At 33.7% G+C, this 12,181-nt stretch overlaps 1 protein-coding gene across 1 annotated transcript in view; it reads right to left on the bottom strand.

Moving 5' to 3' along the window:
• The window catches only part of LOC129741847 (transmembrane protein 214-A), a 99,967-nt gene that overhangs the window by 75,674 nt on the left and 12,112 nt on the right, over positions 1-12,181 (bottom strand). Inside the window, exon 2 of the mRNA XM_055733649.1 lies at positions 8,062-8,905. Coding sequence (XP_055589624.1) covers positions 8,062-8,905 — 844 coding nt within the window. The remainder of the gene's footprint in view (positions 1-8,061; positions 8,906-12,181) is intronic.

The raw sequence follows: 12,181 nt of genomic DNA, 5'->3' as shown, positions 1-12,181 counted from the left end.
AAAACGCATAAATGAAGACCACAGTTTTCAAATATTTTGACCGTGCTATCAATATTTCAATTAACATGAAGTACTGACCCCGCACAATTCCTGATTCCTACATTATTCAATTCATTACAAACATCAAACTTTAAGTTTTTGTCTGTTATTCTGTATGTCTGATGACTATTCATAACTTTCACTGTATTTGGTACTAAATAAATATTGAAACTTTTTCTTTGAATGCTTTGTTAAGTTTCAATTTATAACAGTCAAATTAAAAAAAAATTACTTACTCCATAACATCTGATGAACTATTTTAGAAAAATGAAAAAACTTCAATTGTAAGGAACTCTGATGTACGATTGCTAGAGAAATGAGGTCGTTCATCTTGCTGCTGATACTTAACGCTCAATAAGGTTGAGGTAATCTTGATGAAGTAACATAAAATTAGTTACCTTTAAAGAACAACTCAAAGTGAAAAAAAATTACATGATCAAATAAATAATTTTTTTGGCATTATCGGTATAAAAAAAAAAGTTCTTGTCGGACAATCAAATTGTTACTGAGCAAGTTTACTTTCAATTTAACTGTAACTAGTATCATTTACAGAGTAATTATCCGGAAATATAATTAAGAAATACCACTTATCTTAAACATCCCGCCGGTCGCAAAGAAATAGGATCCAGGGACAGTCCGAAGGGCGCAGGACCAGCCCCTTTCAGGCACAGTTCCAGCAAAGAGTATTCCAAGAAATCTTCGAGTCGATGACGGGAGTATTCCAAGAAGAAATAGTCGAGTGATGACGGGATAGTTTTATCACTGGGTTTATCTTTCCTGGGAAAAATTAAACCATAGGCAAGTTTTTGGAGAATGGAGAATGGTTTTTTTTTATAAAAACTGTTGATCATTATTAAAATTGTTTAATTATGATAACAGCTCAAAATACATATATTAGGTTCTTGGTGCCAAAGAGGTATAAGTGCATAAAAGCTTATGAAAGACGTAAAATATCGCAGCAAACGTGCCTCGAAGGATTAATAAATCACGGTGTGTTTCGTAGAAGGACTTAAAGAAGAAAATACAGTAACGCTAATTTTTGCATGGGTAGAAAGTAGAGCTTCTTCCGGTTAATTTTCACCGAAAATTAAAATATTTTGTCGGTGACCCCCCATACAAAATATTTTTTTGAAAATTTTCTATTTGAATTCTTCAAAAAATAAATATATTTTTAGTGTTTTATAATTTCAGAGGTGCTTATTCTCTTAATTTTAACTTTGAATACCTTTAAGTTGAATTCAACAATGTCATCAAAAACTTTGAAAAATTTCAAATTTTTTTTTAACAAGTTACAGAGCTGTTCAACATATAAAATGCTTAAAAAGTATCTTCTAATCCTAAAATTTAAAAATTTGCTAGCAAATCTTGTCAGCAGTCTGAGAGGGTCAAATTATCTGAAATTATTAGAATTATCTAAAATAATATGAATCCATTTATGAATCCATTGAAATCCATTATCTTTAGATTTTTTGATTGTGGGAGCTGGAGGGAATTTTATTGAAAAAAGCTCTATGATTAAGAAAATTAGTAAACACTAGGAACCGCTATAGCTTTTTTTATGATAACGCTTATCGTGATGCGATCTGGAGTAGAAACGTTTGCCTTAATTTAAGCTTTAAAAAAACAATAATAGGATAATGAATATTGAAAAGTTAACGATACGTTAAAAGTAATTTTTGATGAGAAATCAGTTTTTATACTTCTCCTGAGTTAAATGTCTCAAAATTCCATTCGCACTTCAGACTCAATGCAAATCGCTACAGCAGTTCAATTTAGCTTAAATTTTGCTTGTTATTGTCTTTGGATACAATGATCATTATAGGCATGGAGATTCCTTTAACTTTTTTATTTTTATTATTTTCTAGCCCAAGTTTTGTAGCCCTGATGCACTCTGTGATTCTTCCATTTTAATCAAAGAGCTAGCATTACTGTTGAGGTTAAATAATCTTAGTTTCTTTGGTTTCCAACACACTATATTATTTAAATAATCTCTTGAATCCTTTGTTTTAAATAAAATTTTATAGTTTTTTGAAAATAACTTTATTTAATGATGAATCTAGTCTAAAACTTTGAGAAATTTGAAATTTTTCCAAAAAATATGCATTTTAATCTTTTTGTCGATCTTAAATGTACACAAATTAACAGTACTGTTCGCAAAAATGAATTGCAAATGATCGATAGCAAGCTTGCCTGCAAGGCGTAACATTCATTCGATTTTGCTCATCCCTTACTTATTTTAGTTATTCTACTGTACACTGAAGTTTTTCTTTATTATTAAATAAAACCATAAGGAAGCATTAATGTTACAGTAAAACAATCATTACTTCTACAATTTTATACCAATTATGGTAAAAACTATAGAAATCATTGATTTGAATAAACCATAGAAATCCATAAAAACAAAAAAAACGCAAAAATCTGGTCTAAAACGTCGATAAAATTTAAATATCTCTTGAAAAAAAAAATCGTTTTTCATCGTTCAACAAGTTCATGAATTCGAAAATATCAACAGTACTTCAATGTTTAAGCAAAAATGAAGTTCAAATGATTAATAAAAAATTGATTCATCATCAATATAAGAAAAAGAAATTTTAAATTGATGTTATGTAGCGGAAGATAAGCGGATTCCAGTGCAAGTACTTTAACTTTTAACTAAATTTTGTTGAAAACTTTTCTTCTATGATATGTTCAAATTTAATCTTAATCTTTAAATTGAATTAAAAAATGCCATAAACGAGTGACATCGTCAAAAATTTATTTTTTGTTTTCTAAAGTGCGTACCCATATGCATCAGAGCCTGCAAATGTTGTGGAAATATTTCAAAGGACAATTTTGAAAAAATGAACTGATTTATAATATTTTGTTGGAAACCAATCAAATGATATTGGACTGTTCGTATTTATGTATCATAAATTTTTTTTAACCAGAACTTGTTCTCCACATATGAATATAACTTCATGTTACATTTGGATAACACCAATAACAACAAGGGTATTCCAAATAATAAAATTTTAAATAAAATGTTCATATCAAAATAAGTTTTCCAGATGATCCAAATCACCTATCTTTCCAGGCGTTGACATTTTTTATTGTTTCAGATTGACAAAAACTTGAGTGAAAATATAAAAATAAATTTTCCATGAAAAAAGTTACTATTACTTTGCACTGGAATAATTTTACAGCTAATAGTTTCTAAATATGGACTACAAATCTTCAAAAAAACAAAACGTATGAGGACTCACCGACCAAATATTTAAATTTTGGCTGAAAATGATTCAGAAAAGGCTAAATTTTCTATTTCTGAAAAAAATAGAGTTACTGTATTTTTTCTTTTAAACATCTTCCATAAACACACCGTGAAATGATTTATAAAAAAAGATTTTAATTTCCAGAAAACACATTTTTAATTTGATGTGTTCGGCTATTTTGCGTATATTAATCTAAAATTTATATTTTTCTACCAAACGTAAAAGTATGTAAATAAAATTCTAAAAACTTGAAGAAATCACCATTTGTAGTTTAATTTATACAGAATCGTTTGGAATTATTAAATCGAAATCGACCAATTTTGCACCTATACCTCTTTGGCTCTGAGTACCTGTAAGTACCTACGTCGAGGCAAATACAATCAAAGCTCATTTTTTAACAACGTTAAAAATCCTTAACAAGAAAACCAAATTTTTTTGTAGACGAAAGTTAAATTTATTTCAGTTTTTGAGAGCTGTACTCGTTCGATCTGAGCTTATTTTTGATTCCTTAAGGTCGATTTCTTTTTTATTTTTTTGTTTACTGATATTATGGAAATGTCACCAGAGTGAACTTAATAGATTTCCTTAGATCCCGAGGGAAACCACCCAACGTTCCAGTGATGAGTGTGTTAGACTTGGACTTAATATTTTAAATCTACCTTTTCCTTAAAACTATTGATCTTATTCTGTAATCCTTTTAATTTTTTCATAATTCCTTATTTATCTTCTTTTCTCTTCAGAAAAGTGATAAAATAGACTTAAACAAACAATTGCAAACATACACAAGAAATTTGGCTCCTTAAAGCCTAAAGATATGAGCCAGATTCTTGTACTGCATTAAATTATTCAAATTACAAAAACAAATATTCGTTGGAGTCCTCAATTTTCGTTTATTTATCTCTATCAAACTAAAAATTTCCAGTTTTAAGTTAAACTATATTATAGGCTCACATTTTTTGAATATATGAACACGAGATGTGGCTAAAAAAATCAAGCAACCCAGCGCTTCCCTCTAATGTGCACTAAAAATCAATTGTAGTTTAGATGTTTCCATATTTTTCAAATTATGCTATACCAGAAAATTCTTATTCAGTTTGCAAAATCAGGTTTTCTAACAGAAGTAAAAATTAATCTGGCCATGTGGACATCTAAGAGAGGGGGGTGGAGGTTTTCAAAATGTCCACACTTGTCCACGGAGGGGGGAGAGGGGAAAAATCTCATTTTCCTGACCACGTGGTGTCTGAACGGTCCAAAGGCAGTTAAACACTTAAAGACTCAAGTCTTTTTTACTTCTAAAAAGGATCGAGATATGTTGATCCGAACAAGGTAGATTTTTTTTTAATTGAAGAAAGTTGCAAATTACCATAGTACTTTGAAATATACAAGGTAGGCCATTTCGCTCTCTTTCAAAGTACACTGAGGTTTTTTTTACGCGGTATTTCGTCCCGCGTAAAAAAAACCGCGTAAAAAAACCGCGTTAAATCGAAAATCCGCGTAAAAAAACCGCGTTAATTCGAAAATCCGCGTAAAAAAAACCTCGTTAATTCGAAAATCCACGTAAAAAAACCCCGAAATTCGAAAATCCACGCAAAAAAATCCATTTTAACTAAAAAATTCGCGCAAAAAAGCACGTTACTAAAAAAACGCGTAAGAACCATGATTATTTAAAAATTTGCGTACAATGATAGTTTATTTTTAAGATAAAAAACAAAATCAATTAGATTAACAGAATAGTAGAATATAGTGAGGCTTATTTGACAGTGTGGAATTCAGATCGTCTCATGTCTCATGTCTCAGGTCTCATGTTCCATGTCTCAGGTCTTAGGTCTCATGTCTCAGGTCTCATGTCTCAGGTCTCAGGTCTCATGTCTCAGGTCTCATGTCTCAGGTCTCATGTTCCATGTCTCAGGTCTCATGTCTCATGTCTCAGGTCTCAGGGCTCATGTCTTATGTCTCATGTCTCATGTCTCAGGTCTCATGTCTCATGTCTCATGGCTCATGTCTCATGTCTCATGTCTCAGGTCTCATGTCTCATGTTTCAGGTCTCATGTCTCAGGTCTCATGTCTCAGGTCTCATGTCTCAGGTCTCATGTCTCAGGTCTCATGTCTCAGGTCTCATGTCTTAGGTCTTATGTCTCATGTCTCATGTCTCATGTCTCATGTCTCATGTCTCATGTCTCATGTCTCAGGTCTCAAGTCTCAGGTCTCATGTCTCATGTCTCGTGTCTCAGATCTCGAGTCTCATATTTCAGGTCTCAAATCTCAGGTCTCATGTCTCAGGTCTCAGGTCTCAAGTCTCAGGTCTCAGGTCACAGATCTCATGATCACGTTCTTAGTCTCAGAGCTATGATTTTCCCAACTACAAAAAGATTCTAAGTGTTTTCCTTTGAAAAAGTGTTAGAATATTTTCTCTGAAAAACCGCGTTAATTCGAAAATCCGCGTTTATTATTACATTGCTTGCACTCAAAAAAAAGAGGGACGACGATGAAAGTTACTTTTGAATGCTCATTATTTATGGTTCAAATCCAAAAATCCAATGCAAAAAATAGTTTCCGATGAGCCTGGAAAATAAATCTTTAATCTGAAGCCCTCTTTAAAAGAATCGAATGGCTATCGATGGAATTAAATTTATAATTTTGATTGCAATTCCATACAAAACTGCCAAATTTTTATAACTATTTTTGCTGGTATGCAAGCATGCTGTGTACATACACGTGTAGTGTTCGGTTAGAAGTCATTCGATTAGTAGGTCTGTTCCCAAAATGGGAATACAGTCGACATAGGGCAGATGAACTTCGCAGGCGAAACATTGTACCTAATTGACTTAATAAAAATGATCTGCCTCTTTTAACCTGGCTTCCCGCCTAACCGGACGTGTGTCGTGTCTCATTATTTATCTAGAAGAAAACCCTTTTAATCCACTCCCTTTAAACTAAATTATGAAAATCTATTATACTACGGTTACTTCAACACGGAGCTTTCGAGTGAGGTTAAGCGCAATGGCCTACCTGTTATTTTCCATGTACTATGGCAAATTACATGATTTCGAACAAATATGGTCAACAAATCCGAAATCAACACTGTAGGTACCTCAACAAAAGTTGTTTAGTGATAATCGGTTCAGGGAATGGCAAGTACAGCTGTTTTAGTTTGGCGGAACGACTTTTTTCAATGATTAATACATTCTTTTATATAATAGACACCCCCACGGAATAGAAAATTTCGAAAATTCATAAGTTTCATTCAAGTAATTTCAATTCATTCATCATACTAGGAAAAGTTCTTAAATTTTCTAGAAATTCCAGCGCTTTCGAGTATTTTGTACCATTTTTTTGCCGCTTGGGGGGGGGGGGGGAGTAATCACCCCCCTCGCCCCCCCCAAAAGGACCGCGCCTGCCAGGTACAAAGCGGAACTCGGAAAGTAACTAAAATTCTACTTATATATTTATTGTCTAATTTTTTAAAAATCGAGAATTGAAAAAAACAATGGGCCAATGTGTAATTCATGATTAAAAATCAGTTTCCGCCAGTTCCACTATCCAATAATGCTAAACTGCATTGAATTTATCAATATTTTGTGCTCAACCGCAAGTTTTCGACGAATTTTCCAATTGGAATTGCCATTAAGTTGAGCAAAAGTTAATCTCTACCAGTCAGAACATAACTCGTGTTGCGAAGATCATAAACAATCAAGCGAATTGCCAACAATAGTTTCAACGGTGATGGTAAGAGTTCCAAATTCTGTCTTGTTTTTTCGATTGATAACCAAGAAAAAAAAAAAAAAGGAAACAGTGAAGCAAAATGAAATGAATGATCCTGAAAGTTTAAAGTTTAGTGTAGACCTTTGTATTTGTAGTGTCGTTAATTTTAAATTTTTGACTAGGATCAATATGTGATCTGTTAATGTACAATAAATAAATAAATAAATAAATCTCGCGTGAGCATTCATAACGTCTTACGAATCAAAATGTAAAAGAGTTTTATTACGAAAAAATAAAAAAAATTGACATAAACTAGTCGCACATTCTTTCCATTTTGAATATTTGTAGCCTGGACAACATATTCTATATGTGAAATACAAATTTTAAAGTTGTGTTGATAACTTTTGCAACAGTTTTCTGTGAACTCTTAACATGTTTCATACGACGTAATGATAGCGCGAGAAATGTAGACATTGCAAGCAAGCTGTTCATATTTTTACGTTCAGAGTATAAAAACTTACTAAAATATTTGAACAATATAAATAAATTTGCTGATAATTTAAAAATCTATAAGAAAAAATTAAAATTTTGAAGATTTGAAATAGGTATTCAATGATAAGAACCTGAAGTAAGATAATTTTGTTCTATCAGTTTTTTTTTGTAAATGTATAACAAATGTGAGAAATTCAAATACGAAACAGGCTTACTGTAGTGTCGATTACCCTTCTAACCGCTCGCTAGTTTAGACTAGACGCATCTGCATCCACAAATAGTTTAGTTCTGCGGCGAAAAAAATTCGGTTTCGGCCGGCAACTGTTTTGGTTGTTTTTCCGACACCGCAAAAGCTATTAGTGGAGATTGATGCGACACTAAAACCAATCAGCGGAGAAAGTTAGCACTTTTTAAATGATGCGATGTTCCTACTATGTGTTTCGTGCACGGTCGAGTTGAGTTGATTTGAGCAAAGGCGAAAAAAATCGCTTGTATTTAGTTTGATTTTGATAAACTAATATTTTTTCCAACGTTTAACCCACTATGAAACCTCACATAAATTAGCAGAAAATCTACTTACTTGACCGATGGATGTTTCGTCAGTATCTGATGGATGTATTCGGTGACGTATTTGCTGTAGGTTTTAAGCTCAATCACTGGCACCATGATGTCTTGCCAGACTTTAAGGCCAACGGTGGGGTCCTGGAAGCCCCCTTGACCCAGAGCCCATAGCAGCGTTAGGCCGATATTGCTTCTGTTCTGGAACGAATTTCGGAGGATCGCATTTCGGGCCAAATTGTTAACACAAATCTGTGGTACCCTGATGGCCATGGCCTGCAGAATTAGCTTGTGGCCTTGATGCGGGAGGTTTTTGTTCATGTCCCCAGCTAGATTGGATAACGTGAGATCGTAGAAGTATTGAACGTTCTGCTCTCCTGCTTTATCGATCACCTCATCAATGAGCGATTGCAGTTCTTGCGGAATGACGCAGTATGGGTACGACCGAGATTCCTCCGAAAAAATCGGATCGGCACTGGTATCCACGCGTAGACTCTCGTTCAGGAATCCAGTTAAGGCTTTAAGGGTCATCAAATGATTGTCGCGGAAGTTTTCAGACACCGCCCATAATTGTGCTCGAAGATCGCTAACGGCAATGGCCCTTAGAGCAGCATCTAGATCCTTAAAGCGAGGTCGAACTTGCTGTTGCTTTTTATCTGCCTCCTGTTTCTGTTTTCCCTTGTTTTGATTCTGCTGTTGAGCTTGCTGCGTTCCCGAGGCCGTCCTACCGGGAGATCTCTTCTGATCCCCCGCCTGAGATTTCGAACCATTGGCCATATTCTGATTGTTCTTGTTTTCCTTGTTGCCCATCATGAGAAATTCGTCCTTCACATTGGCGTACAGTGAACGGATTTGGTCCATCGTATCTAAAAATAGTGAGAACAAAGCGGAACGATAACCCGGATGAACGTGGTAGCGCTTATGGAAATAGTTTTTTGTGCTAAACGTGGTTTGGTGCGTGTCACGCGTCGCGGACGGTTAGAAAAGAACTGATCGCCTGAAGAATCATCGATGCGTGCAAAGTGCAACAACTTAAGATTCGACCGACCGACCGCGTTAGTAAATAGTCAGCCGTGCTGCGTGGTGATAGGCCGGGATTAAAATTCTCAAGTTACTTGATCTGTCTGTCGGTGAGCCATCTGCGGGAAGGGGTTGTGCAATGGAATTTCTACTATTTATGCTAGAAATGGGATACGTTAAACAGTAAACCAACAAAATGATTTATTACACCAAGGATGAAGGCAATATAGAATGGAATAAGCAATGAAAAAAGACAGTTATAATTTATTTAAATCATTTTTATAGTAGACGCAACAACTGTTCATATTAGAATTTATTGAAAATTAAAATGTTTGATAATTGTTTTAGTATAGTAAAGCCAAAACGTGTAGAAATATCGTAATCATTTAAACTTTTAAACGTAACTGACCCACAATGTAACGCCGCTTTTTTATATGAACAATGAGAACTTTCATGGAACCAAATGATGTCGGATTCCTTCTTTTTTAAAATACATATTTACTGGTTGAAAACACTCAACTAACTTCACATAATAAAATCTAAGAAAATGTAATCCAGGCCAAAAAAAACCCGGGCTACTTTACCTGAAAATCTGGCAAAATCCGGGCATTTTATTTGCATATTGTAGACCAAAAATCCGGGCAATTTTTTTTTCATCATAACTTATCAGCAGTTTTCAAATCGTGTTTTTGGCTTTCAAAAAACCTTTTATGATTATTTTTATAAAACTTGAATAAAAAATTTCGTATTGGAAGAATAATTAAAAAAAATGTAAAATAGAATTTGTTTTTGTTTTTCTGTTTTGATAAATCCGGGCAATGGTCAATTTTCTATTAAATATCCGTGTAAAATATACTGATATCGTTCTAGTATTTCATTAATATTGAAAAAATCCTTGGTGGTTAAACGATCCTCCGCGCCATGAGGGTCCAGACCAGCAGAGCTTTACTAAACTAAATGAAATTTTCAAATTCTGAATCTGATTAAACTTTAGGAGGATTTGAGCATCAAATTATTAAATTTAAAGCAAATTTTCTTAACATAATTATTTCGATATCGATTTCGATATTTATAATATAATCTGCGAATTTATAATATTCACTGCTAGAAATTTTTTTTTTTTTTTTTTTTTTTTTTTTTTATGGCGTTTAAATAGCTCGGGGAGCTGACGCTGGAAATGAAAATTAGAATAGTTTGGAGAAGAAAGTTTAAAGTTTAGAGAAGGCAGCGTAGAATAGTAAGCGATCTTGAGACGTTGGTTAAACCATCAAGCACTTCATTATATCCATGGAATATGGATAAAATGCAGTTCAAGATAATAAACCAACCCCTCCCGATACCAGTTGGAGGAAGGACAAGGGTGGGTTCGAGACTGGCCTCTACATACTCCCCAAGCATCTACATACTACGGTTTATAAGCGCATTGAAAATATTAAAAATAAAAAGGAAGGATCTCACCAAGTTACAGGACACCATCTTCAGCAGTTGATTTATGGTTAGATCCTTGGGCTGGCAACCATGTCATGCGAAAGCCAACGTCTGGGTCCCATGATGTTAGGGGATGGCTTGAAGGTTCGCTCAACGTCATCATTGGACCAAATGATTTGTCGGTAGTACATGCCACGATACATGAAAAGAAAACAGAAAAAAAGAAAAGAGAAAAAAAGGAGAAAAAAAAGAGTTTTAGTTCATATCATCTATAAATATCTAAGAAGAAGCCTAGCTTAAACTCATAATAAACCAAGATCAAATTAATAGTAGAAGTAAGCTACATTGTTCCTGTCATATCATAGAACCATACTATTTTACCAAAATATGGATGTGAGAGCCTGTTTGCTTTTTGAAGCAAGCCTATTTCAAACTAATAAAAATTCTAGCTCAAATTAATAGTAGAAGTAAGCTACCTTATTCCTATCACAACATCATCACAATCATGCGAATTCACCAAAATATGGATATAAGAGCCTATCTTACCGTTTGAGCATTGCCCTACCCTACCTGTCTCACATAGTTGAATGCCTACTTTTGAATGAGATTTAAAAATTGCCAAGACTGTTTGCTTTGAACTATAATACTATCAAAACAACTCAGGTGACAGATCCGTTTCACAAACCTTAAACCACAAAATATCATTTCCATCCAATTAGCCCCCAGTGATTGAAAAAAGCTAGATTTAAGAATAAGCCATCGTAATTCATAAACCGCAAATACACATTCACTGGAGCATTGGGGAGGAATATGGTATTTGAATATGTTAACCTACTCCTTTCCAACTTTCCAACTATTTGAATATATCTGAAGAGAGAGAGAAAAAAAAAAAAGCTCCACCTCCGAATGATCTGAAAAATAGAAAAGAACATTAAGAAAAATAGAAAAGAACATTAAAATGACAATAAAAGGTCAAACAATCATTTCTGATCGGACCAGATTGACCATGTGATTGAGCTTTAGTTAAAAGCCGTGGGACCGACATCTAGGGGTTCCGTTTCACTTATGGTCGGAAGTGATCCGTTGATGCCTATAGCAACACTGAACTGTGATACTCTCACTATTCTATATTTAATGTTGCTATACGTCAAGGTATACCCATTTATATCAAAGTGATATAAATGAGCACTCAATCACGCCCACGGGATTTCGTTCTCCTGGCTGCAAATGTTAACCGATTTTGATGATATTATATTCAGGTCTAGGTAATTTATTCTAATTACTCAACATTTCAAAATAAAGTTACCATATTATCAGAAACTGGTCCAGAATGTAAAAAGTCCGAAAAATCAATTTTATTTTTAAAACACTCATAACTTTCGACAGCTTTTCTGTATTTAACTGTTTTATTAATGTTTGAAATCGTCAAGAATCCATCTATCCGACAATGTATAGATATGTTGGGGTCCAATGAAAGTGTTGACCGCTATGACTAATCTTACGGTAGAAAAAAATCTTACTTAAAAAAAACGCCATCCAATTTTGGCTTTGCATAGCTGTATTTCATTTCCCAATGAACCGATTTTCAAAACTCAAATTTTATTTTTTTGGCGTTGATTTGATCATTATTTTCATAGAACATACTTGGTCTGTCAAAATTACCAGTTCACCAGTATATTGGAATGATGATAAAG

Source organism: Uranotaenia lowii, chromosome 2 (genome assembly GCF_029784155.1).
Source record: "Uranotaenia lowii strain MFRU-FL chromosome 2, ASM2978415v1, whole genome shotgun sequence".
Classification (NCBI taxonomy): Eukaryota; Metazoa; Arthropoda; class Insecta; order Diptera; family Culicidae; genus Uranotaenia; species Uranotaenia lowii.
The sequence above is the reverse complement of the archived record's forward strand: the minus strand, read 5'-3'. Positions and strand labels throughout refer to the sequence as shown.